This window comes from Phyllobates terribilis, unplaced genomic scaffold, assembly GCF_046119375.1.
Source record: "Phyllobates terribilis strain yellow unplaced genomic scaffold, ASM4611937v1 Scaffold_12__6_contigs__length_324123572, whole genome shotgun sequence".
NCBI classification, from domain to species: domain Eukaryota; kingdom Metazoa; phylum Chordata; class Amphibia; order Anura; family Dendrobatidae; genus Phyllobates; species Phyllobates terribilis.
In genome coordinates this window covers 147,298,770-147,324,039 of record NW_027362772.1, presented here as the reverse complement: position 1 = coordinate 147,324,039, position 25,270 = coordinate 147,298,770, and the positions used below count along the sequence as shown (strand labels likewise).

Below are 25,270 nucleotides of genomic sequence, written 5' to 3'. Positions count from 1 at the left end.
ACTGATGTAAAATACTGACCAAATATTGAGCCCTTATTCAGACGTCCAATTTTTGCATACAAGTGCTATTGATGTTTTTGCACAGATAGCACTCGTACCCATGATATTCTATGGGACTATTAACATGTCCAATTTTTTCACTTAGACCGAGTGATCCGAAGCAAATATTGCAGACATGTCCGATTTTGATCCCAGGATCAAAATCAACAATGTAAGTCAATGGGTCCGTGAAAAATTTGGACCACACTCGTTTGGCATACAAGTGTGGTCCTATTTTGACAGACTGTCAGTATGAAGATGGTAGAGAATTTTTCTTAATTTCTCCACGTACAAGAAAATCAGGTGACACTCATACTACACCCTGATCAGAATAATCGGTCTGATTTTTTCATACGCTAAAAAAATGGACATCTGAATGAGACCTGAACCTGTGAACGTGGCCTGAATTAAATAGATATTATATCAGTATACATCTTTTCTTCTTTAGAAGTAGCTGAGCTGTTTAGATGATATGCGCAGGCTTGAACTGGTCCATGGGAGAACAGGGAAATCCTCTGGTGGGCCACCACCCTCTTATATCAGCAGTACTTGGCACTATATACTTGAATCACTATATATAGATAAAGGCAGCATCTTATTCATGTAACAATCTACATAGTTCATTGTTATATACATTTGTGATTGAGGATAATGTCACATTTGCATGTAGCTGAAAAGTGGGGTCCTGGAGTTGGTTACTGGTGGGCCCCTGGCTCCCCAGTCCGACGCTGGTTGCGAGTCCAAAAATTGTAACCAACCTTGAAAAAGTGAAATGACAAATTAATCACAATTCATTTTGTTCTTGCCTCTAATATTGACCCTTGTGCTTTAATCCCATTCCTGCAGGTGGAAAGAGAGATTGCAATTCTGAAGCTGATTGAACATCCCCACGTTCTCAAGCTGCATGATGTCTATGAGAATAAGAAATATTTGTAGGTATTTACAGACATTCCCTTGCTTCCCCCGGCCTGCGGAGCTATGGGCATCTGTATTCCTTGGCATGACAAGCGCATGCATTGTCTCTGCTTTAGGCAGCCCTTGCTTCTGAGCATTGCTTAGTAATCTGGATGTTATGTAAATTACATGCATCTTGCTTTTTAATGCCTTGCTGGTTTACAAAGACATATGATAACTGCTTGTTCTTCTTTTGTACGCCTTACATGAAATATTTAGAAGAATTTTTTTTTTCGTTTGCCAGAATTGCTGCTGGCTCAACATCTCCTATTATGTCGATAATCTACCATGGAATAAGGGGAAGGGGGCACAAGAATAAAATCCTAATGACTAATTGTTCTGTTTTTATCTAAAGACCATTTTGATTAAATAAACATAGAAATACAAATAAAATTAGCCCTTAAAGGGTATTGTCAGAAAATGACACACTGTTTAAATTAGTTTTTTATGTTAAATTAATTTTTAAAAATGATTGGTATTTTTTATTTTTCATATCACAATCTGTTAAAAAATACAAAAAAGATATATCTCACAATTTGTACACTAGCTGCTGGGGCTATTCTAGGTTTATACTTCTTTATTTTTTTCAGAAAGTTCACATGTACATTAGCAGCAATGGACTTACTCTGACCTAATGTTTTGTATTGAAGCATCTAATGAGCGTGTGCAAAGCTCATAGTGAAGGGAAGGGATGTGATTGATGGATCCTGTACTATCAGCTGTGTATAGAGGTGTTACCCGTTATTGTAATCCTGCCTTTGATGATAATGAGCCTGCTGAAAACTCTTTCTGATAGAACCAGAATTATGGCCTTGATTTATCATTTGCAAATTTTTTTTTCTTAAGTCAGTTTACTTTTTTTTGTCTTGCAGTATTCACTGACATTTTGGCACCAAATTCTTCAAAATAGTGCACATGGTTCATGACAAAATCAAAAATTGTCTTGTTTTTGCCTTTAAGCTTTTTTTAGCTCAAAAAGTCTCACATCTTGCAAATATATACAGTACTAAAAAAAAATAAGTTCAGGGGGGACTTGAGAACTTTTGCAACAACTTTTGCAACTTTTTGAAAAGTTGCAAATGATGAATAAGGCCAAAACATCTGGAAACCCTAAACTTCACCCCCAATGGCAAACATAACAAAAACAAACAAACACGGAGAACACATAAAAAATAGATGTAATAAAAAGCACAAAGAAGAACTGGGTGCAAATGAAAAATAGGTGAAAAACACAAAATACTAAACAAAGTGCAAATATAATAATAAATTGGGCTATATGAGTCTAGGATAGCCCCAGCGGCCAGTGGGAAAGTGGGAAAATTGCAAGATTTCTATTTTTTTATATTTTCAATACAGATATGGAAAAAAAATGGCAATATAGTTTTGAAAATATGTCATTTTTTGATGATACATTTATTTTAAATTGTTCTCTTGTGTAAAGATATTGATTCCTATCTATTCCTGAATGACAAGCCATATGGCTTCCGTACCCAGATTTGTGTATGCCCAATCTGGCCCACAATACATGTTAGCCGTCTTACACTCATCCAGATATTTCCGGTACTGGAAAAACCGTACCGGAGATATCCGTGTCTGTGTGTCCAAGTGTATGACACGTGTGGCATCCATGTGACACGTACTGGCGCCTGGGAATCAGAGTTCTAGTTAGTGCTGTTCCCAAGTGCCTGGTGCTGAACGCTGCCCTCATCATTGTCCCCTGCTGGGATAAACGTGAGCAAGGGACAATGCTGAGAGTATTATTTTGCTCCCGCTGTGTTCAAAACCTGTAAAAATAAGAATAAAATAAAAAAAATCCTTATACTCACCTGTCCTAAGTGTCCCAGTGCGGCACCAGTCTTAAATAGATTAATTCCAAAGATTGTGTAGGAAACAAAATTGTTATCTTATTTTTATTGAATGTGAAAAATGGATGCTGCCTGTGGTTCGGTCAGTATGAATCTGATAACAGATAACAGGTTCTCTTAAACCTCTGCAAAATGTTTGAAAGTCCTCAAGATGCGTTTACACACGTGGTCAAAATTGTTGGTACCCCTCGTTTATTGAAAGAAAAACTCACAATGGTCACAGAAATAACTTGAATCTGACAAAAGTAATAATAAATTAAAAATCTATGAAAATGAACAAATGAAAGTCAGTCATTGCTTTTCTGCTTCCACAGAATTAAAAATAAAAAATTAAACTCATGAAATAGGCCTGGACAGAAAAGATGATACCCTCAACTTAATATTTTGTTGAACAAACTTTTGAGGCAATGACTGCAATCAAACGATTCCTGTAACTGTCAATGAGACTTCTGCACCTCTCGACAGGTATTTTGGCTCACTCCTCATGAGCAAACTGCTCCAGTTGTCTGGTGTTTAAGGTTGCCTTTTCCAGACGGCATGTTTCAGCTCTTTCCAAAGATGCTCAATAGGATTTAGGTCAGGGCTCATAGAAGCCACTTCAGAATAGTCCAATGTTTTTCTCTTAGCCATTCTTGGGTGTTTTTAGCTGTATGTTTTGGGTCATTATCCTGTTGCAAGACCCATGACCTGCGACTGACACCAAGCTTTCTGACACTGGGCAGCACATTTCTCTCTAGAATCCCTTGATAGTCTTGAGATTTCATTGTACCCTGCACAGATTCCAGACACCCTGTACCAGATTCAGCAAAGCAGCCCCAGAACATAGCAGAGCCTCCTCCATGTTTCACAGTAGGGACAGTGTTCTTTTCTTGATATGCTTCATTTTTCCATCTGTGAACATAGAGCTGATGTGCCTTGCCAAAAACTTCCATTTTTCTCTCAAACGTCCATAGGACATTCTCCCAGAAGCTTTGTGGCTTGTCAACATGTAGTTTGGCAAATTTCAGTCTGGCTTTTTTATGATTTTTTTTCGACAATGGTGTTCTCCTTGGTCGTCTCCCATGAAGTCCACTTTGGATCAAACAGCGACAGATGGTGTGATTTGACACTGATGTTCCTTGAGCTTGAAGTTCACCTTTAATCTCTTTAGAAGTTATCCTGGGCTCTTTTGTTACCATTCGTATTATCTGTCTCTTTGATTTGTCATCAATTTTAATCCTGCTGCCACGTCCAGGGAGGTTGACTACAGTCCCATGGATCTTAAATTTCTGAATAATATGTGCAACTGTAGTCACAGGAACATCAAGCTGCTTGGAGATGGTCTTATAACCTTTACCTTTAATATGCTTGTCTATTTTCTTTGTAATCTCCTGAGACAACTCTTTCCTTTGCTTCCTCTGGTCCATGATGAGTGTGGTACACACCATGTCACCAAACAGCACAGTGAGTATCTGTAGCCCTATATACAGGCCCACTGACTGATTACAAGATTGTAGACACATGTGATGCTAATTAGTGGACACAACTTGATTTAACATGTCCCTTTTGTTACATTATTTTCAGGGGCACCATCATTTCTGTCCAGGCCTATGTCGTGAGTTTAATTTTTTTTTTAAATTCTGTGGAAGCAGGGTTGAAAAGCAATGTCTGGCTTTCATTTGTTAATTTTCATAGATTTTTAATTTATTATTACTCTTATCATTTTCAAGTTATTTCTGTGACCATTGTGGGTTATTCTTTCATTAAACGAGGGGTTCCAACAATTTTGACCACGTGTGTATGTATATATTGCTGACGTGACTACATAATATATATTAGTAGTACAGTAGTTTATTTTATTTCCTAGGAAATACTGTAACAGTGTAAATAGATAGATAGATATGATTAAATAGATGTGTAGATAAAGAGAAAATAATATTGGATAAATAGATAGATCCAATGGGGAGAATAAGTATTTGATACACTGCCGATTGTGCAAATTTTACGTTTTCCCACCTGCAAAGAATGGAGAGGTCTGCAATTTTTATTGTAGTTACACTTCACCTGTGAGAGACCGAATCTAAAAAAAAGCCAGAAAATCACATTGTATAATCATTACATAATTAATTTGCAATTTATTGCATGAAATAAGTATTTGATCACCTACCAACCAGCAAGAATTCTGGCTCTCACAGACCTCTTAATTTATCTTTAAGAAACGCCCCTACTCTGTACTCATTACCTGTATTAATTGCACCTGTTTGAACTTGTTACCTGTATAAAAGACACCTGTCCACACACTCAATCAATAACACTTCAACCTCTCCACCATGGACAAGACCAAAGAGCTGTCTAAGGACTACCAGGGACAAAATTGCAGACCTGCACAAGGCTGGGATGGCTACAGAACAATAGGCAAACAGCTTGGTGAGAAGGCAACAATTTTTGGCACAATTATTAGAAAATGGAAGAAACACAAGATGACTGTCAATCTTCATCAGTGTGGGTCTCCATGCAAGATCTCACCTCGTAGGGTAAGGATGATTCTGAGAAAGGTCAGGAATCAGCCCAGAACTACATGGGAGGACCTGGTCAATGATCTGAAAAGAGCTGGGACCACAGTCTCAAACATTACCGTTAGTAACACTATGATGTCATGGATTAAAATCCTGCAGGGCACACAAGGCCCCCCTGCTCATGCCAACACATGGCCAGGCCCGTTTGAAGTTCGCCAGTGACCTTCTGGATGATCCAGAGGAAGCATGGGAGAAGGTCATGTGGTCAGATGAGACCAAAATAGAACTTTTTGGTAACAACTCCGCTCGCCGTGTTTGGAGGAAGAAGGATGAGTACAACAGCAAGAAAACTGTCCCAACAGTGAAGCATGGTGGGGGAAACCTCATACTTTGGGGTGCTTTTCTGCAAAGGGGATAGGACAACTGCACCGTATTGAAGAGAGGATGGATGGGGTCATGTATCGCGAGATTTTGGCCAACAACCTCTTTCCATCAGTAAGAGCATTGAAGATGGGTTGTGGCTGGGTCTTCCAGCATGACAATGACCTGAGACACACAGCCACGGCAACTAAGGAGTGGCTCCATAAGAAGCATTTCAAGGTCCTGGAGTGGCCTAGCCAGTCTCCAGACCTGAACTCAATAGAAAATCTTTGGAGGGATCTGAAACTCAATGTTGCCCAGCAACAGCCCCGAAATCTGAAAGATCTGGAGAAGATCTGTATGGAGGAGTAGGCGAAAATCCCTTCTGCAGAGTGTGCAAACCTGGTCAAGAACTACAGGAAACGTCTGACCTCTGTAATTGCAAACAAAGGTTTCTGTACCAAATATTAAGGTCTGCTTTTCTACTGTATCAAATACGCATTTCATGCAATAAAATGCAAATTAATTATGTAAAAATCATACAATGTAATTTTCTGGATTTTATGTTTAGATTCTGTCTCTCACAGGTGAAGTGTACCTGCGATAAAAATTACAGACTTCTCTATTCTCTGTAGGTGGGAAAACTTGCAAAATCGGCAGAGTATCAAATACTCATTTTCCCCACTTTAGATAGATAGATAGATAGATACATAATAGATACATAATAGATAGATAAATATCATGCTTTAAATAACACTGCTTTGTTTCTGATACTTCTAGTTATTTGTCTTTGACAAAACTTATTGATACAGTCATGTGCGGATTACATGAGTTTTTGATGTGTTTCCACCATGGAAACGCACTAAAAATGCATGTGTGTTTTTTACCTGGGGATTTTCTATGGGGAAAATCTGCACATAAAACTCAGATTATAAGCACCTGCAGTGTGCAGGTCAGTTTATACTGAGTAAAAAAAGAAGCGCAATGGGCAGGAGATTTCTATAAATCCCATCCACTTTGCCGAAACTGTAAACGCTGCGAAAATAGGCAACATCAGAAACCCATTTCTGGAACTTAACATAAAGCCAGAAAAAAAAAAACAGGGCGCTGCATAGAGCAGAGGGTTCTTGCACTACAGTAAATTTAGGGGATAGGAAGAGGTTGGCAGGTAGTGTGGTCACCTTATAAAGGCACCTAGGTAGGATGAGGACGTCAGGAGGCCACGGACTACCAACATGGTCACTGCTCCAGGGTCCTTCAAATCTTTTTGACATGGAGATGCAAAAAAAATCTAGATAAATAGATATGACAGATCAATATATTGGAAACTGATAAAATGATATTGGATCAATAGATAGTGGTCAGATATATACAGCAAATCCATGGAATAATACAGGTGCAAGTCCCGGCATAAATATTATTGACCTATATCTCATTCCATCTTTTATGCTCTCAAAAATGCAATGAGTTTTCTTGAAAATAGATACATCTGGCTGCGCAGTGGTAAGGAGCAGCGCAGTGATAGAGCACAACGCTTCTTTAGCATTCAGTGTTTGTGCAGTATAAATGTATTCTGTCACCATCGTTTTTTGTGTCTATTCACATTTTGCCTCTTGCATTTCTGCTGGGTTTCTTTCAGATGACATATTGCAACATGTAAACGGCTGTGGGCATGGGCATCTGAGGACACAGGAATGATTGCGTTATAAGTCGTGAGCATTAAAGCAGCGCGCGGGCATTGTGCACATCGTCGATATATCAGACATATTAGAGCTGAGGGCACTGTGATACATTCTGATACAGGGTTAATGTGAGCTGTATGGTCGTGTGTTGTACGTCTTCACTTCAGATTTCTCTGCCTCTGGAGTCTTAGAACAATAAGGGGATATGCACATGACGTCTTTTAGATGCTGATGTACCCACCAAGCTTGGCTACAGGGAGACACCGGCGGTGTTTTTCCTGAGCCTCTTTTTTGGCATCTTATTGGGCTTTTTTTTCTTTGGGGGGCTTATCACAAAAGTCAATCTTTTATTTATTTCTTAATTATTATTGTTATTTAGCAATTATTATGTCACAAAAGTCTATATTTTTTTTTTTTTATACGATATTACTGTTATTTAGCAATTATTGGGTCACAAAAGTCTATTTTTCTATTTTTCTATATATTTTTATTTAGCAATTATTGGGTCACAAAAGTCTATTTTTCTATTTATATATATATATTTTTAGCAATTATTTTGTCACAAAAGTCTATTTTTCTATTTTTTATATATATTTTTATTTAGCAATTATTGGGTCACAAAAGTCTATTTTTCTATTATTTTATATATATTTTTATTTAGCAATTATTGGGTCACAAAAGTCTATTTTTCTATTTATATATATATATATTTTTAGCAATTATTTTGTCACAAAAGTCTATTTTTCTGTTTTTATATATATTTTTATTTAGCAATTATTGGGTCACAAAAGTCTATTTTTCTATTTTTTATATATATTTTTATTTAGCAATTATTGGGTCACAAAAAAAACTATTTTTCTTTTTTTGTATATGTAACATACCTGGCGGCGCCCTTGCATGGTGGTCCATCTCCCACTGTGCAAGAGCGCGCACTTGATCTCCTGTCCAGAATGTCTCTCTGGCTTCCCTCCATACTGTCTGTTTGTGTCTGTTTCTGCTGCTTAAGGGCGGCGCCCGATCACTTCCTGCTTTTTGTACCTGCTGTGGGTCACACCCCTTGTGCGTCCTCAGCCTATTGCTGTCTGTCACCTGGTATATAGCTCAGCAGCTCCAATCATTCCCTGCCTGAGCATAGTGTTTCATTCAGTGTGTGCTTGCACTCTGAAGGTGCCAGGTCCCGTTCTGTGTTCTCTTGTCTGCCTATCCTGGAGGCTGTATTTCCAGGCCTGTCTGAACACGCTCCTAGCCTGTTCCTCCTGCCTTCTAGGGGCCGATTACCTAGACCCGTTCCTGTATCTTGTCTGACCTGTCTGAACACGCTCCTAGCCTGTTCCTCCCGCCTTCTAGGGGCCGATTACCTAGACCCGCTCCTGTATCTTGTCTGTCCTGTCTGAACACGCTCCTTGCCTGTTCGTCCTGCCTCTCTGGGGGCCGTATTCCCAGACCCGCTCCTGTATTCCGCTGCAGTGTCGGTCTCCTCCGTACACTCAGTTCCAGTCTGAACTCTCTCCTATCCTTTACCTGTTTTGCCTCTATGTCCGTTCCCTTCCTTTTTCTGCAGAGTCTGAACTCGTACCTAACTCCTGCTTGTTGTCTCTGTACTCCCGTTTGTGAGTTTGTGGTCCACTCGCTACTTCTCTGCAAGTACTCTGTGAGTATCTGGCTCTGCCTTTCCCTTCCTGTCTGTTCCGTGTGAACAGAGCCCTGTCCCCCCTGCTCAGCCTTGCCAGCTCTGACTCCTTTGCTCACCTCTCCGGCGGTTCTAGCCTGCTCTGACTCCTTTGCTCACCGCTCCGGCGGTTCTAGCCTGCTCTGACGCCTTTGCTCACCGCTCCGGCGGTTCTAGCCTGCTCTGACTCCTTTGCTCACCGCTCCGGCGGTTCTAGCCTGCTCTGACTCCTTTGCTCACCGCTCCGGCGGTTCTAGCCTGCTCTGACTCCATTGCTCACCGCTCCGGCGGTTCTAGCCTGCTCTGACTCCTTTGCTCACCGCTCCGGTGGTTCTAGCCTGCTCTGACTCCTTTGCTCGCTGCTCCGGCAGCCGTGCTCCGCTCTGACCCTTTTGCTCACTGCTCCGGCAGTCTCGCTCCGCTCTTATCCTTTTGCTCACTGCTCCGGCAGTCTTGCTCCACTCTTGCTCACCGCTCCAGGCGGTCTCGTCCTGCTTTACTCTTGCTCACTGCTCCGGCAGTCTCGCTCAGCTCTGATCCTTTGCTCACCGCTCCTGGCGGCCTTGTCCTGCTCTACTCTTGCTCACCGCTCCAGGCGGCCTTGTCCTGCCCTGTTCTCGCTCACCTCTCTGGGCGGCCTCACTCTGCTGTGTTTGTCCGCCACATCTGTGGTTCTGTTCCTGAGTCCCAGTGTGTACTGGGTCCTATCCCGCCTGTGTTCCTACCTGCTAGTGCCTCCCTGTCTGCACTCTAGCTGTGCTTGCCTGTACCCCCCGGCCTGCATACCCGCCTGCCTGCATACCAGTCATGCCTGCCTATACCCACCAGTCTGTGCGCCAGCCTAACCAGCCTGTTCCTGTATTCCCCTGTGTGGGTCAACAGCCGTGTCCGGGGTCTGTCCTGGAGTAGCACCTGGTCCCTCTGCTCGGTTCCTCCTTGGTGCACTGGCGTCGTATGCCGTCGTGCGACCCTGGTCGGATCGGGTGAATACCTAGTTACGCCCCTCCAGGCATTCACTCTCCGGCACGGTCCAGTGGAATCACATGCACACGCCGCTCAGCCCGGGCGTGTGCATTACAGCATGCTCAGGCCATGGTTCCCGTTGAGCCCCACGGCCTTCGCTCTCTGAGAAGTTTTCCAGCGAATACATGCATTAAAATAAATAAATAAAATTTTTTCCCCCTTTAGCTGAGTTCCAGGCGAATTACGCACCCGTCCAGATGGATCTATCTGCTCTCGTTCCTGCGGATCCGCTACGTTATTATGGGGATCCAAGACAAAGTCGTGCATTTGTGGAGCAATGCATGCTACACTTCAAGTTCTACCCTCTATGTTTTCCCACCGATCGGGTTAAGGTAGCATTCATTATGTCTTACCTGGCGGGTGATGCCTTGGAATGGATCAACCCCCTATATGAAACACAGGATCCGATCCTCCTGGACCTAATGGCCTTCCTGGTGGCCTTTCTAATGGTCTTCGATGATCCTAACCCGGAGGCTCCTGCTGAAGCTTCACTTCCCAATATCCCGGAGCAGCCCCAATGGGTAATGTGTGTGGGTAGCGCAATAGTCCTCCAGCCCAATGAGACTACTGCCCACCCAGAATCCTCACAGGGTGACTACTCTTTCCGGAATACTTCTCCCAACCTCAAGAGGCAGTCCAGACGTGCTAGACGTAGAGGCAAGCCGTCACGCCAGGGTCTGTCCTCCCTGAGACCTCCTGACCCCAACCTTGAAGTCCCTACTGAAGCTTCATCTCCCTGTATCCCGGAGAAGCCCCAACGGGTAATGTGCGTGGGTAGTGCACCAGTTCTCCTGCCCGAAGAGACTTCTGCCCATCCAGACTCCACATAGGAGAACTTCCTGCACCCGGCATCAGATGCTTCACCCACTTTAACCGGTGTGCATGTCCAAGGATGCTCCAAAGCTGTGGTTACCTCAGAGTCTGTGCACCTCTACTACCTGGCGGAGGACCCCCTGTTGCCTCCTGAATCCTCCGGGATACCACTCGATGACAAATGGAGAGAGACTTCTCTACACCCGGTACTCGATACTTTGTCCGCTTTGTCCTGTGAGCCTGACAATGGGTACCCCAAAGTGGTAGTTACCCCCGAGTCTCTACACCCCTCCGACCAGGCGGAGGACCTCCAGTTGTCTCCTGAACCCTTCGGGGTGCTACCTGGTAGCGAAAGGACAGAGACTCTCCTATACTCTGTACCTGATACCTCGCTCGCTTTGTCCAGTGAGTCCAACCTAGTGTACTCCGAAGCAGAGGTTACTCCCGAGTCTCTACACCCCTCCGACCAGGCAGAGGACCTCCAGTTGTCTCCAGAACCCTTCGGGGTGCTACCTGGTAGCGAAAGGACAGAGACTCTCCTATACTCTGTACCTGATACCTCGCTCGCTTCGTCCACTGAGTCCAACCTAGTGTACTCCGAAGCAGTGGTTACTCCCGAGTCTCTACACTCCTCTGACCAGGCGGAGGACCTCCAGTTGTCTCCAGAACCCTTCGGGGTGCCACCTGGTGGTGAATGGACAGAGACTTTCCTATATCCTGGATCTGATACCTCGCTTGCTTCGTCCAGTGAGTCCGACCTAGTGTACTCTGAAGCAGAGGTTACCCGTGAGTCTCTACACCCCTCTGACCAGGCGGAGGACCGCCAGTTGTCTCCAGAACCCTTCGGGGTGCCACCTGGTGGAGAATGGACAGAGACTTTCCTATACTCGGTACCCGATACCTCGCCTGCTTCGTCCAGTGAGTCCGACCTAGTGTACTCTGAAGCAGATGTTTTCTCTGAGCCTCTGCACTCTTCTGACCCGGCGGAGGACCTCCAGTTGTTTCATGAATCCTCCGGGGTACCACCAGATAACAAAGAGACAGTGACTTTTCCTCATTATGTACCTGATAACCCGTCTATTTCTTCCTGTGAGCTTGACAAGATGTACCTCGAAGCAGAGATTACCCCCAAGTCTCTGTCCCCCTCCAACCCGGTGGAGGACTTCCAGTTGTCTCCTGTACCCTCTGGGGTGCCACCTGAAAATATGTGGAGAGAGACTTCCTTGTGTGCTGTTCCTGGTACTCCACCCGTTTCGTCTGTTGCTAAGGGTGGCTGGATGGGAGGTAGCATCCTAGCTACCCAGAGGAGACCAGTTTTTCCGGTGGACAGTGGAAGTGATCTCTTCGAAGTGAAGAATTGGCCCTCGAATTCCCTGCGGAAGATTCTGGCAGGCCTGAAGAAGAGGGGGCGTAAGGGGGGGGGGTACTGTAACATACCTGGCGGCGTCCTTGCATAGTGGTCCATCTCCCACTGTGCAAGAGCGCGCACTTGATCTCCTGTCCAGAATGTCTCTCTGGCTTCCCTCCATGCTGTCTGTTTGTGTCTGTTTCTGCTGCTTAAGGGCGGCGCCCGATTACTTCCTGCTTTTTGTACCTGCTGTGGGTCACACCCCTTGTGCGTCCTCAGCCTATTGCTGTCTGTCACCTGGTATATAGCTCAGCAGCTCCAATCATTCCCTGCCTGAGCATAGTGTTTCATTCAGTGTGTGCTTGCACTCTGAAGGTGCCAGGTCCCGTTCTGTGTTCTCTTGTCTGCCTATCCTGGAGGCTGTATTTCCAGGCCTGTCTGAACACGCTCCTAGCCTGTTCCTCCTGCCTTCTAGGGGCCGATTACCTAGACCCGTTCCTGTATCTTGTCTGACCTGTCTGAACACGCTCCTAGCCTGTTCCTCCCGCCTTCTAGGGGCCGATTACCTAGACCCGCTCCTGTATCTTGTCTGTCCTGTCTGAACACGCTCCTTGCCTGTTCGTCCTGCCTCTCTGGGGGCCGTATTCCCAGACCCGCTCCTGTATTCCGCTGCAGTGTCGGTCTCCTCCGTACACTCAGTTCCAGTCTGAACTCTCTCCTATCCTTTACCTGTTTTGCCTCTATGTCCGTTCCCTTCCTTTTTCTGCAGAGTCTGAACTCGTACCTAACTCCTGCTTGTTGTCTCTGTACTCCCGTTTGTGAGTTTGTGGTCCACTCGCTAATTCTCTGCAAGTACTCTGTGAGTATCTGGCTCTGCCTTTCCCTTCCTGTCTGTTCCGTGTGAACAGAGCCCTGTCCCCCCTGCTCAGCCTTGCCAGCTCTGACTCCTTTTGCTCACCGCTCCGGCGGTTCTAGCCTGCTCTTACTCCTTTGCTCACCGCTCCGGCGGTTCTAGCCTGCTCTGACTCCTTTGCTCACCGCTCCGGCGGTTCTAGCCTGCTCTGACTCCTTTGCTCACCGCTCCGGCGGTTCTAGCCTGCTCTGACTCCTTTGCTCACCGCTCCAGGCGGTTCTAGCCTGCTCTGACTCCTTTGCTCACCTCTCCGGCGGTTCTAGCCTGCTCTGACTCCATTGCTCACCGCTCCGGCGGTTCTAGCCTGCTCTGACTCCTTTGCTCACCGCTCCGGCGGTTCTAGCCTGCTCTGACTCCTTTGCTCGCTGCTCCGGCAGCCTTGCTCCGCTCTGACCCTTTTGCTCACTGCTCCGGCAGTCTCGCTCCGCTCTTATCCTTTTGCTCACTGCTCCGGCAGTCTTGCTCCACTCTTGCTCACCGCTCCAGGCGGTCTCGTCCTGCTTTACTCTTGCTCACTGCTCCGGCAGTCTCGCTCAGCTCTGATCCTTTGCTCACCGCTCCTGGCGGCCTTGTCCTGCTCTACTCTTGCTCACCGCTCCAGGCGGCCTTGTCCTGCCCTGTTCTCGCTCACCTCTCTGGGCGGCCTCACTCTGCTGTGTTTGTCCGCCACATCTGTGGTTCTGTTCCTGAGTCCCAGTGTGTACTGGGTCCTATCCCGCCAGTGTCCCTACCTGCTAGTGCCTCCCTGTCTGCACTCTAGCTGTGCTTGCCTGTACCCCTCTGCCTGTATTGTTCCTGAGTCCCAGTGTGTACTGGGTCCTATCCCGCCTGTGTTCCTACCTGCTAGTGCCTCCCTGTCTGCACTCTAGCTGTGCTTGCCTGTACCCCCCGGCCTGCATACCCGCCTGCCTGCATACCAGTCGTGCCTGCCTATACCCACCAGTCTGTGCGCCAGCCTAACCAGCCTGTTCCTGTATTCCCCTGTGTGGGTCAACAGCCGTGTCCGGGGTCTGTCCTGGAGTAGCACCTGGTCCCTCTGCTCGGTTCCTCCTTGGTGCACTGGCGTCGTATGCCGTTGTGCGACCCTGGTCGGATCGGGTGAATACCTAGTTACGCCCCTCCAGGCATTCACTCTCCGGCACGGTCCAGTGGAATCACACGCACACGCCGCTCAGCCCGGGCGTGTGCATTACAGCATGCTCAGGCCATGGTTCCCGTTGAGCCCCACGGCCTTCGCTCTCTGAGAAGTTTTCCAGCGAATACATGCATTAAAATAAATAAATAATTTTTTTTTTTCCCTTTAGCTGAGTTCCAGGCGAATTACGCACCCGTCCAGATGGATCTATCTGCTCTCGTTCCTGCGGATCCGCTACGTTATTATGGTGATCCAAGACAAAGTCGTGCATTTGTGGAGCAATGCATGCTACACTTCAAGTTCTACCCTCTATGTTTTCCCACCGATCGGGTTAAGGTGGCATTCATTATGTCTTACCTGGCGGGTGATGCCTTGGAATGGATCAACCCCCTATATGAAACACAGGATCCGATCCTCCTGGACCTAATGGCCTTCCTGGTGGCCTTTCTAATGGTCTTCGATGATCCTAACCCGAAGGCTCCTGCTGAAGCTTCACTTCCCAATATCCCGGAGCAGCCCCAATGGGTAATGTGTGTGGGTAGCGCAATAGTCCTCCAGCCCAATGAGACTACTGCCCACCCAGAATCCTCACAGGGTGACTACTCTTTCCGGAATACTTCTCCCAACCTCAAGACGCAGTCCAGACGTGCTAGACGTAGAGGCAAGCGTCACGCCAGGGTCTGTCCTCCCTGAGACCTCCTGACCCCAACCTTGAAGTCCCTACTGAAGCTTCATCTCCCTGTATCCCGGAGAAACCCCAACGGGTAATGTGCGTGGGTAGTGCACCAGTTCTCCTGCCCAAAGAGACTTCTGCCCATCCAGACTCCACACAGGAGAACTTCCTGCACCCGGCATCAGATGCTTCACCCACTTTAACCGGTGTGCATGTCCAAGGATGCTCCAAAGCTGTGGTTACCTCAGAGTCTGTGCACCTCTACTACCTGGCGGAGGACCCCCTGTTGCCTCCTGAATCCTCCGGGATACCACTCGATGACAAATGGAGAGAGACTTCTCTACACCCGGTACTCGATACTTTGTCCGCTTCGTCCTGTGAGCCTGACAATGGGTACCCCAAAGTGGTAGTTACCCCCGAGTCTCTACACCCCTCCGACCAGGCGGAGGACCTCCAGTTGTCTCCTGAACCCTTCGGGGTGCTACCTGGTAGCGAAAGGACAGAGACTCTCCTATACTCTGTACCTGATACCTCGCTCGCTTCGTCCAGTGAGTCCAACCTAGTGTACTCCGAAGCAGAGGTTACTCCCGAGTCTCTACACCCCTCCGACCAGGCAGAGGACCTCCAGTTGTCTCCAGAACCCTTCGGGGTGCTACCTGGTAGCGAAAGGACAGAGACTCTCCTATACTCTGTACCTGATACCTCGCTCGCTTCGTCCACTGAGTCCAACCTAGTGTACTCCGAAGCAGTGGTTACTCCCGAGTCTCTACACTCCTCTGACCAGGCGGAGGACCTCCAGTTGTCTCCAGAACCCTTCGGGGTGCCACCTGGTGGTGAATGGACAGAGACTTTCCTATATCCTGGATCTGATACCTCGCTTGCTTCGTCCAGTGAGTCCGACCTAGTGTACTCTGAAGCAGAGGTTACCCGTGAGTCTCTACACCCCTCTGACCAGGCGGAGGACCGCCAGTTGTCTCCAGAACCCTTCGGGGTGCCACCTGGTGGAGAATGGACAGAGACTTTCCTATACTCGGTACCCGATACCTCGCCTGCTTCGTCCAGTGAGTCCGACCTAGTGTACTCTGAAGCAGATGTTTTCTCTGAGCCTCTGCACTCTTCTGACCCGGCGGAGGACCTCCAGTTGTTTCCTGAATCCTCCGGGGTACCACCAGATAACAAAGAGACAGTGACTTTTCCTCATTATGTACCTGATAACCCGTCTATTTCTTCCTGTGAGCTTGACAAGATGTACCTCGAAGCAGAGATTACCCCCAAGTCTCTGTCCCCCTCCAACCCGGTGGAGGACTTCCAGTTGTCTCCTGTACCCTCTGGGGTGCCACCTGAAAATATGTGGAGAGAGACTTCCTTGTGTGCTGTTCCTGGTACTCCACCCGTTTCGTCTGTTGCTAAGGGTGGCTGGATGGGAGGTAGCATCCTAGCTACCCAGAGGAGACCAGTTTTTCCGGTGGACAGTGGAAGTGATCTCTTCGAAGTGAAGAATTGGCCCTCGAATTCCCTGCGGAAGATTCTGGCAGGCCTGAAGAGGAGGGGGCGTAAGGGGGGGGTACTGTAACATACCTGGCGGCGTCCTTGCATAGTGGTCCATCTCCCACTGTGCAAGAGCGCGCACTTGATCTCCTGTCCAGAATGTCTCTCTGGCTTCCCTCCATGCTGTCTGTTTGTGTCTGTTTCTGCTGCTTAAGGGCGGCGCCCGATCACTTCCTGCTTTTTGTACCTGCTGTGGGTCACACCCCTTGTGCGTCCTCAGCCTATTGCTGTCTGTCACCTGGTATATAGCTCAGCAGCTCCAATCATTCCCTGCCTGAGCATAGTGTTTCATTCAGTGTGTGCTTGCACTCTGAAGGTGCCAGGTCCCGTTCTGTGTTCTCTTGTCTGCCTAACCTGGAGGCTGTATTTCCAGGCCTGTCTGAACACGCTCCTAGCCTGTTCCTCCTGCCTTCTAGGGGCCGATTACCTAGACCCGTTCCTGTGTCTTGTCTGACCTGTCTGAACACGCTCCTAGCCTGTTCCTCCCGCCTTCTAGGGGCCGATTACCTAGACCCGCTCCTGTATCTTGTCTGTCCTGTCTGAACACGCTCCTTGCCTGTTCGTCCTGCCTCTCTGGGGGCCGTATTCCCAGACCCGCTCCTGTATTCCGCTGCAGTGTCGGTCTCCTCCGTACACTCAGTTCCAGTCTGAACTCTCTCCTATCCTTTACCTGTTTTGCCTCTATGTCCGTTCCCTTCCTTTTTCTGCAGAGTCTGAACTCGTACCTAACTCCTGCTTGTTGTCTCTGTACTCCCGTTTGTGAGTTTGTGGTCCACTCGCTACTTCTCTGCAAGTACCCTGTGAGTATCTGGCTCTGCCTTTCCCTTCCTGTCTGTTCCGTGTGAACAGAGCCCTGTCCCCCCTGTTCAGCCTTGCCAGCTCTGACTCCTTTGCTCACCGCTCCGGCGGTTCTAGCCTGCTCTGACTCCTTTGCTCACCGCTCCCGCGGTTCTAGCCTGCTCTGACTCCTTTGCTCACCGCTCCGGCGGTTCTAGCCTGCTCTGACTCCATTGCTCACCGCTCCGGCGGTTCTAGCCTGCTCTGACTCCTTTGCTCACCGCTCCGGCGGGTCTAGCCTGCTCTGACTCCTTTGCTTACCGCTCCAGCGGTTCTAGCCTGCTCTGACTCCTTTGCTCGCTGCTCCGGCAGCCTTGCTCCGCTCTGACCCTTTTGCTCACTGCTCCGGCAGTCTCGCTCCGCTCTTATCCTTTTGCTCACTGCTCCGGCAGTCTTGCTCCACTCTTGCTCACCGCTCCAGGCGGTCTCGTCCTGCTTTACTCTTGCTCACTGCTCCGGCAGTCTCGCTCAGCTCTGATCCTTTGCTCACCGCTCCTGGCGGCCTTGTCCTGCTCTACTCTTGCTCACCGCTCCAGGCGGCCTTGTCCTGCCCTGTTCTCGCTCACCTCTCTGGGCGGCCTCACTCTGCTGTGTTTGTCTGCCACATCTGTGGTTCTGTTCCTGAGTCCCAGTGTGTACTGGGTCCTATCCCGCCAGTGTCCGTACCTGCTAGTGCCTCCCTGTCTGCACTCTAGCTGTGCTTGCCTGTACCCCTCTGCCTGTATTGTTCCTGAGTCCCAGTGTGTACTGGGTCCTATCCCGCCTGTGTTCCTACCTGCTAGTGCCTCCCTGTCTGCACTCTAGCTGTGCTTGCCTGTACCCCCCGGCCTGCATACCCGCCTGCCTGCATACCAGTCGTGCCTGCCTATACCCACCAGTCTGTGCGCCAGCCTAACCAGCCTGTTCCTGTATTCCCCTGTGTGGGTCAACAGCCGTGTCCGGGGTCTGTCCTGGAGTAGCACCTGGTCCCTCTGCTCGGTTCCTCCTTGGTGCACTGGCGTCGTATGCCGTCGTGCGACCCTGGTCGGATCGGGTGAATACCTAGTTACGCCCCTCCAGGCATTCACTCTCCGGCACGGTCCAGTGGAATCACACGCACACGCCGCTCAGCCCGGGCGTGTGCATTACAGTATATATTATTTCTATTTAGCAATTATTAGGTAACAAAGGTCTATTTTTCTATTTTTTATATATTATTTTTATTTAGCAATTATTTTTGTGACCCAATAATTGCTAAATAAAAATAATATATAATATATATATATATATATATATATATATATATATATATATATATATATATATGTACAGTGCCTACAAGTAGTATTCAACCCCCTGCAGATTTAGCTGGTTGACACATGCGGAATTAACTTGGCATTGTGACATTTGTACTGTAGATCAGCCTGGAAGTGGGAAATGCACTGCAGCAAATATTGTTTTTTTTTTTGTTTTGTTTTGTTTTTTTAAAACGTTAAAAGTTAATTCAGAGTGTCATTTATTATTCAACCCCTCAAACCACAAGAATTCTGTTTGGTCCCCCTAAAGTATTAAGAAGTAGTTCAGGCACCAAGAATAATGAGCTTCACATGTGTGGATTAAAGATCTCTTTTGCCAGCCTTTTCTGACTATTTAAGACCCTCCCCAAACTTGTGAACAGCACTCAGACATGGTCAACATGGGAAAGACAAAGGAGCATTCCAAGGCCATCAGAGACAAGATCGTGGAGGGTCACAAGGCTGGCAAGGGGTACAAAACCCTTTCCAAGGAGTTGGGCCTACCTGTCTCCACTGTTGGGAGCATCATCCGTAAGTGGAAGGCTTATGGAACAACTGTTAGCCTTCCACGGCCTGGACAGCCTTTGAAAGTGTCCTCCCGTGCCGAGGCCAGGCTTGTCCGAAGAGTCAAGGCTAACCCAAGGACAACAAGGAAGGAGCTCCGGGAAGATCTCATGGCAGTGGGGACATTGGTTTCAGTGAATACCATAAGTAACGTACTCCACCGCAATGGTCTCCGTTCCAGACGAGCCCGTAAGGTACCTTAACTTTCAAAGCGTCATGTCAAGGCTCGTCTACAGTTTGCTCATGATCACTTGGAGGACTCTGAGACAGACTGGTTCAAGGTTCTATGGTCTGATGAGACCAAGATCGAGATCTTTGGTGCCAACCACACACGTGACGTTTGAAGACTGGATGGCACTGCATACGACCCCAAGAATACCATCCCTACAGTCAAGCATGGTGGTGGCAGCATCATGCTGTGGGGCTGTTTCTCATCCAAGGGGCCTGGCCATCTGGTCCGCATCCATGGGAAGATGGATAGCACGGCCTACCTGGAGATTTTGGCCAAGAACCTCCGCTCCTCCATCAAGGATCTTAAGATGGGTCGTAATTTCATCTTCCAACAAGACAACGACCCAAAGCACACAGCCAAGAAAACCAAGGCCTGGTTCAAGAGGGAAAAAGTCAAGGTGTTGGAGTGGCCTAGTGAGTCTCCTGACCTTAACCCAATTGAAAACTTCTGGAAGGAGCTCAAGAATAAAGTCCACATGAGACACCCAAAGAACCTAGATAACTTGGAGAAGATCTGCATGGAGGAGTGGGCCAAGATAACTTCACAGACCTGTGCCGGCCTGATCAGGTCTTTTAAAAGACGATTATTAGCTGTAATTGCAAACAAGGGTTATTCCACAAAATATTAAACATAGGGGTTGTATAATAATTGACCCACACTTTTATGTTTAAAATTTAATAAAATTCAACTGAGCAACATAACTTTTTGGTTTGTAAGATTTATGCTTCTGTTCATAAATCCTACTCTCGTTTGCAGTTTGAAGGCTCTAACTTATTTGCATCTTATCAACCAGATAAATCTGCAGGGGGTTGAATACTACTTGTAGGCACTGTATATAAAATAATATAAATATATATATAAAAATAATAGACTTTTGGGGGGCTTATCAATTCCTTAAGACTGGTCACTTCATTAAAAATCGGTTAAAAGACAATCATCAGACTGAAGCAGGTCGTTTTTACATAGAAATGAAAATGTTCATTCTTTTTAACATCTACTGAACGTACCAGCTTGGAAAAGGTGTTGTGTGAACTTACCCTTAGGGGATGTATCTGCAAATATTAAGGAATAGTTTAAATACCAATTCTCTAACTTTACTAAAGTGACTTGACAGTAGGAAACAGGCATCAAACTATTGACCAACAACCTGTGTGTACTGTCAGACAATTTTCTGAAATGTATCATTTCCCAAGCTGGCCTGCTATAGTCTCAGTTAACTTCCAATGCAAAAGTGACGATTATTGACATTTTTTTTTTTGAATTGATATCTAAGCAAATCCCAAATTCTCCTTATAACGTTAGAACTCCTTGACAATTTTGACGTGAAACAGTCATTCGAAAATAGTTTAATTACCAAGCCCTATCTGTGACCTCAGTATTTCTCTATAGGAACTATGTCACAATTCTTGTCTTCCAGTTTAGTGACTGTTTCCATCAAAATGGTTGTCCACCTCTGGGGCAATTTTTTTATTCTTAAATGCAAATATTTCATAAAACCTTGATGTGGTCTGTAGTCATAAAACCTTGAAGTGATCTGTACTTATAAAACCTTGATGAGGTCTGTAGTCATAACACCTTGATGTGGTCTGTAGTCATAAAACCTTGATGTGGTTAGTAATCATAAAAACTTGATGTGGTCTGTAATCATAAAACCTTGATGTGGTCTGTAGTCATAAAACCTTGATGTGGTCTGTAGTCATAAAACCTTGATGTGGTCTGTAGTCATAAAAACTTGATGTGGTGTGTAGTCATAAAACCTTGATGTGGTCTGTAGTTATAAAACCTTGATGTGGTCTGTAGTCATAATACCTTGATGTGGTCTGTAGTCATAAAACCTTGATGTGGTCTGTAGTCATAAAACCTTGATGTGGTCTGTAGTCATAAAACCTTGATGTGGTCTGTAGTCATAAAACCTTGAAGTGATCTGTACTTATAAAACCTTGATGAGGTCTGTAGTCATAAAACCTTGATGTGGTCTGTAGTCATAAAACCTTGATGTGGTTAGTAATCATAAAACCTTGAAGTGATCTGTACTTATAAAACCTTGATGAGGTCTGTAGTCATAAAACCTTGATGTGGTCTGTAGTCATAAAACCTTGATGTGGTTAGTAATCATAAAAACTTGATGTGGTCTGTAATCATAAAACCTTGATGTGGTTTGTAGTCATAAAACCTTGATGTGGTTTGTAGTCATAAAACCTTGATGTGGTCTGTAGTCATAAAACCTTGATGTGGTCATAAGCTCATAAAACCTTGATGTTGTCTGTAGTCATAAAACCTTGATGTGGTGTGTAGTCATAAAACCTTGATGTGGTCTGTAGTCATAAAACCTTAATGTGGTCTGTAGTCATAAAACCTTGATGTGGTCTGTAGTCAAAAAACATTGATGTGGTCTGTAGTCAAAAAACCTTGATGTGGTCTGTAGTCAGAAAACCTTGATGTGGTCTTTAGTCATAAAACTTTGATGTGGTCTGTAGTCTTAAATCATCTGAAAGGAGCTTAGAAATAGACAGATAAGAGTGACAATCTTAGCGGTGTGACTGATGGATTCTCAGTTTAAGGGAACCTGACAGCTGATACATGCTGCCCGATCAACAGGTACCATGTATTTGGCACTGTCAATATCATTTCAGCCAGGTATGTTTGACTTTGAAATGCTGCGGCATTTCAGAGAAGAACACACTTTAAAAGCAGCCTGAGAACAAGCCGCACAAGAGACTAGTTGGAAAGGCCGGTCCTTGGCAGCTTCTCCCATTCCCGTTGAGTGACAGGTCTCCCCCTGTGTGTATGTTTAGGGAGAGACCTGTGAGTCACTGGCATTGGTCTGGCTTTTAAAGTATGTTTTTCTATGACAGGCTGCAGCGTTTCAAAGTAAAACATACGGGACAGAAATCATAAAGCTAGTGTCATACAGCATGTATCAGCTGTCAGATTCCCTTTAACTCATTCCGCAGCCAGTCAGACAGTGCAACAAAGAAGGCTTACGTTGCAAAATTTTTAATGAAACCCAATTGCAAAAATGATTTCTAGCCCCAAATGCATGCATATAAGTAAAAAGTAAGTTAAAAAAAATTGTCCCTAAATGTGGACAACCCCTTTAAGCTTCCGTGACGGTTGTGTTAATCTTGTGATTTTACAGCAGCCAAAAGCCCAAGCCTAAAGGTGGACTTACACTTCAGTCAAAGGAAATGCTCCTTCAGGAATGATGAGTGGTTTGTCTCAGTGCACTGTCAAACAACATTGCTTGCTAAAGGATGTGATGAAGGATTTCAGCCAGCTACAAGCACATGTTCGGAGATCACAACTTACAATATGAGTGTATGGCTTCCTGCAGCCGTAAATGCAGCTGCTTGTTAAGAATACTTTGTGTGCTTCCCTATTGATAAGGGCACACTATATGATGCCTTTAAAGTGGACCTATCATCAGATTTCACAGCCCAAACTGCATATATTATTCTGTAGATTCCTTAAGACTACATACAATTCCTTAAAAATAATAACAAAATGTGCATATACCCTATAGTAAGTAAATATATAAATAGTAATAGTACATGTAAAGAACATAGAGTACTTGGTTAATACTATTTTGATCAAAAAGCGTAAAAGCCATCCCACCAAGACAAGGTGTACCCAGTCGGGACGGTCCTATCCTGTCTTTAATATGAAATGCTTAGCATGTGTCAGCCGACCTCAATGTGAATAAGGGCAAAGCACGACAGAGGCCCATCTGTTCATCCACCCGACCATGGGAAGCTATGCCTAGCTCAGAAAGGGGGGCCACATCCCTGTTTGTACAAAATACAAGAAACTACAGCATAACCAAAGAAATAAGCCGGAACATAAGTTATACTATTCCCATTTACTTATTTATTTACTATAGTGTGCAGGCTCATCTTCTTTTTTTCTTGGGTTTTGTCTGTGAAATGGCCAGTGTGAACATGATCTTACACAAAGCATTTATACCAACTTATACTCCGGCTCATTTCTTTGGTTTTGCTGTAGTTTCTTGTACTTTGTACAAACAGGGATGTGGCCCTGCGTTACTGAGCTAAGCATTTCATCTATATAGCTTCCCATGGGCCGGTGGCTGAACAGATGGACTCCTGTCCTGTTCTGCCCTTACTCACATTGAGGTTGGCTGATACAAAGTAAGATTTTAATGCTAAAGACATTATAGGACTATCCCAACTGGGTACACCTTGTTGTGGTGGGATGGCTTTTACAGTTTTTGATCAAAATAGTGTTAACCAAGTACCCTGTGTTACTTACATGTACTATTAATATTTACTTCCTATAGAGTATATGCTCATTTTGTTTTTTTCCTGGAAATTGTCTGTGAAATAGCCACAGTGTGAACGTGCTCTTACACAATACACGTATACCAACTGATGCTCCGGCTCACCTCTTTAGTTTTACTTACAATTCATGTCAGAAGGTTGTATAATCCATTTTGAAAGCCCCCTCCCCCCTAGATGGCTTTTTAAAATGTTAATTTTTATTTTAGTATTTTACAGCCATTCAAACAGATTTTCAAAGTAAATATACCAGCCTCATCAGTTTTAAGAGAGCAATTTAATACTGTATGTATCAAAAAGAAAAAGACTGAAGCAGGTCTGTAATAGAAAAGGGTAGAAAGAGGATGGAAATCCAAAGACTTCAATCAAGTACACAAATAATATAATACTAACCCCTTCATGACCTTGCGATTTTCTGTTTTTACAGTTTAGTTTTTCCTTCCCTTATTCCAAGAGCCATAACATTTTTATATTTCCATCAATATAGCCGTATGTAGGCTTGTTTTTTGCGGGACGACTTGTTCTTTTGAATGACACCATTGATTTTACCATGTAGTGTACTGGAAAATGGGAAAAAAAATCCAAGCGTGTTGAAATTGGAAAAAAAGTACAATTCCACAATTGTGTTTTGCATTTTTTATTTACCATGTTCACTATATGGTAAAACTGACCTGGTAATATGATTGTCCAGGTCAATACAAGTACGCAGACATCAAACATGTATAGTTTTTTTTTTACTTAAGTGGTGAAAAAAAATTGGAAATTTGAAAGAAAACATTTTATGCTTATGTTGCCATTTTCTGAGACCCACAGCGTTTTTATTTTTCCGGACATGGGGCTGTATGAGGGCTTATTTTTTGTGCCCTGAGTTTACTTTTCTATTGATATAATTTTGGGGACATACGATGTTTTGATCGCCTCTTATCGCATTTTATTGCAATGCTGCGGCTGCAAAACAAAAGGTACCGTAATTCTGGTGTTTAGATTTTTTCTATCATTACGCTGTTTACCGATCAAATTAATGTATTTTAGATTTTGACTGATTGGACTTTTACAAACGCAGCAAAACCAAATATGAGTTTTTTTTTTCATTATTTTATTTTTATTAATGCAAAATGGGGTATGATTTGAACTTTTTTTTTTCATATTTTGAAAAACTTTTATCACTTTTTACTGTAGTTGTTAGTCCCCTTAGGAGACTTGAAGCTGCGATTTTCCTATTGCCTATGCTATACATAGCAGTGCTTCACCTCTTGCCACAAAAGGGGGAACAGTTATGTCCTATTGTGGCTCCCTGACTTTAATGCTGGCTCACAAGCCGAGCCTGCATCTTTCCCAATAGATGATGGCTGTGATATTCAGCCATCATCTGTCACCAACAGTCGCGGGGACAGCGGGAGCTTCCCCCACAGCTATTAACTTGTTAAATGCCACTGAAAGCGGTATTTACTTTGTGCCGGTGGGGGGGGGGTGCTGTTCTCACAGCCTATTCGCATCCCTGTGATGTGATCACGGGGCACTGACAGGTTGCCATGATGGCCGGGTGTCTGC

The 25,270-nt window shown here is 45.4% G+C and overlaps 1 protein-coding gene across 5 annotated transcripts in view; it reads left to right on the top strand.

The window, feature by feature from the left end:
- BRSK1 (BR serine/threonine kinase 1) overlaps positions 1 to 25,270 on the top strand; it is a 386,555-nt gene that overhangs the window by 220,518 nt on the left and 140,767 nt on the right. For 4 of the 5 annotated variants that reach the window (XM_073656345.1, XM_073656344.1, XM_073656348.1 and 1 more), the window contains exon 3: positions 886 to 971. In XM_073656345.1, the coding sequence (XP_073512446.1) occupies positions 886 to 971 (86 nt within the window). Of the gene's footprint in view, positions 1 to 885; positions 976 to 25,270 lie in introns of all 5 variants that reach the window. The other variant, XM_073656346.1, reaches the window with a different exon arrangement.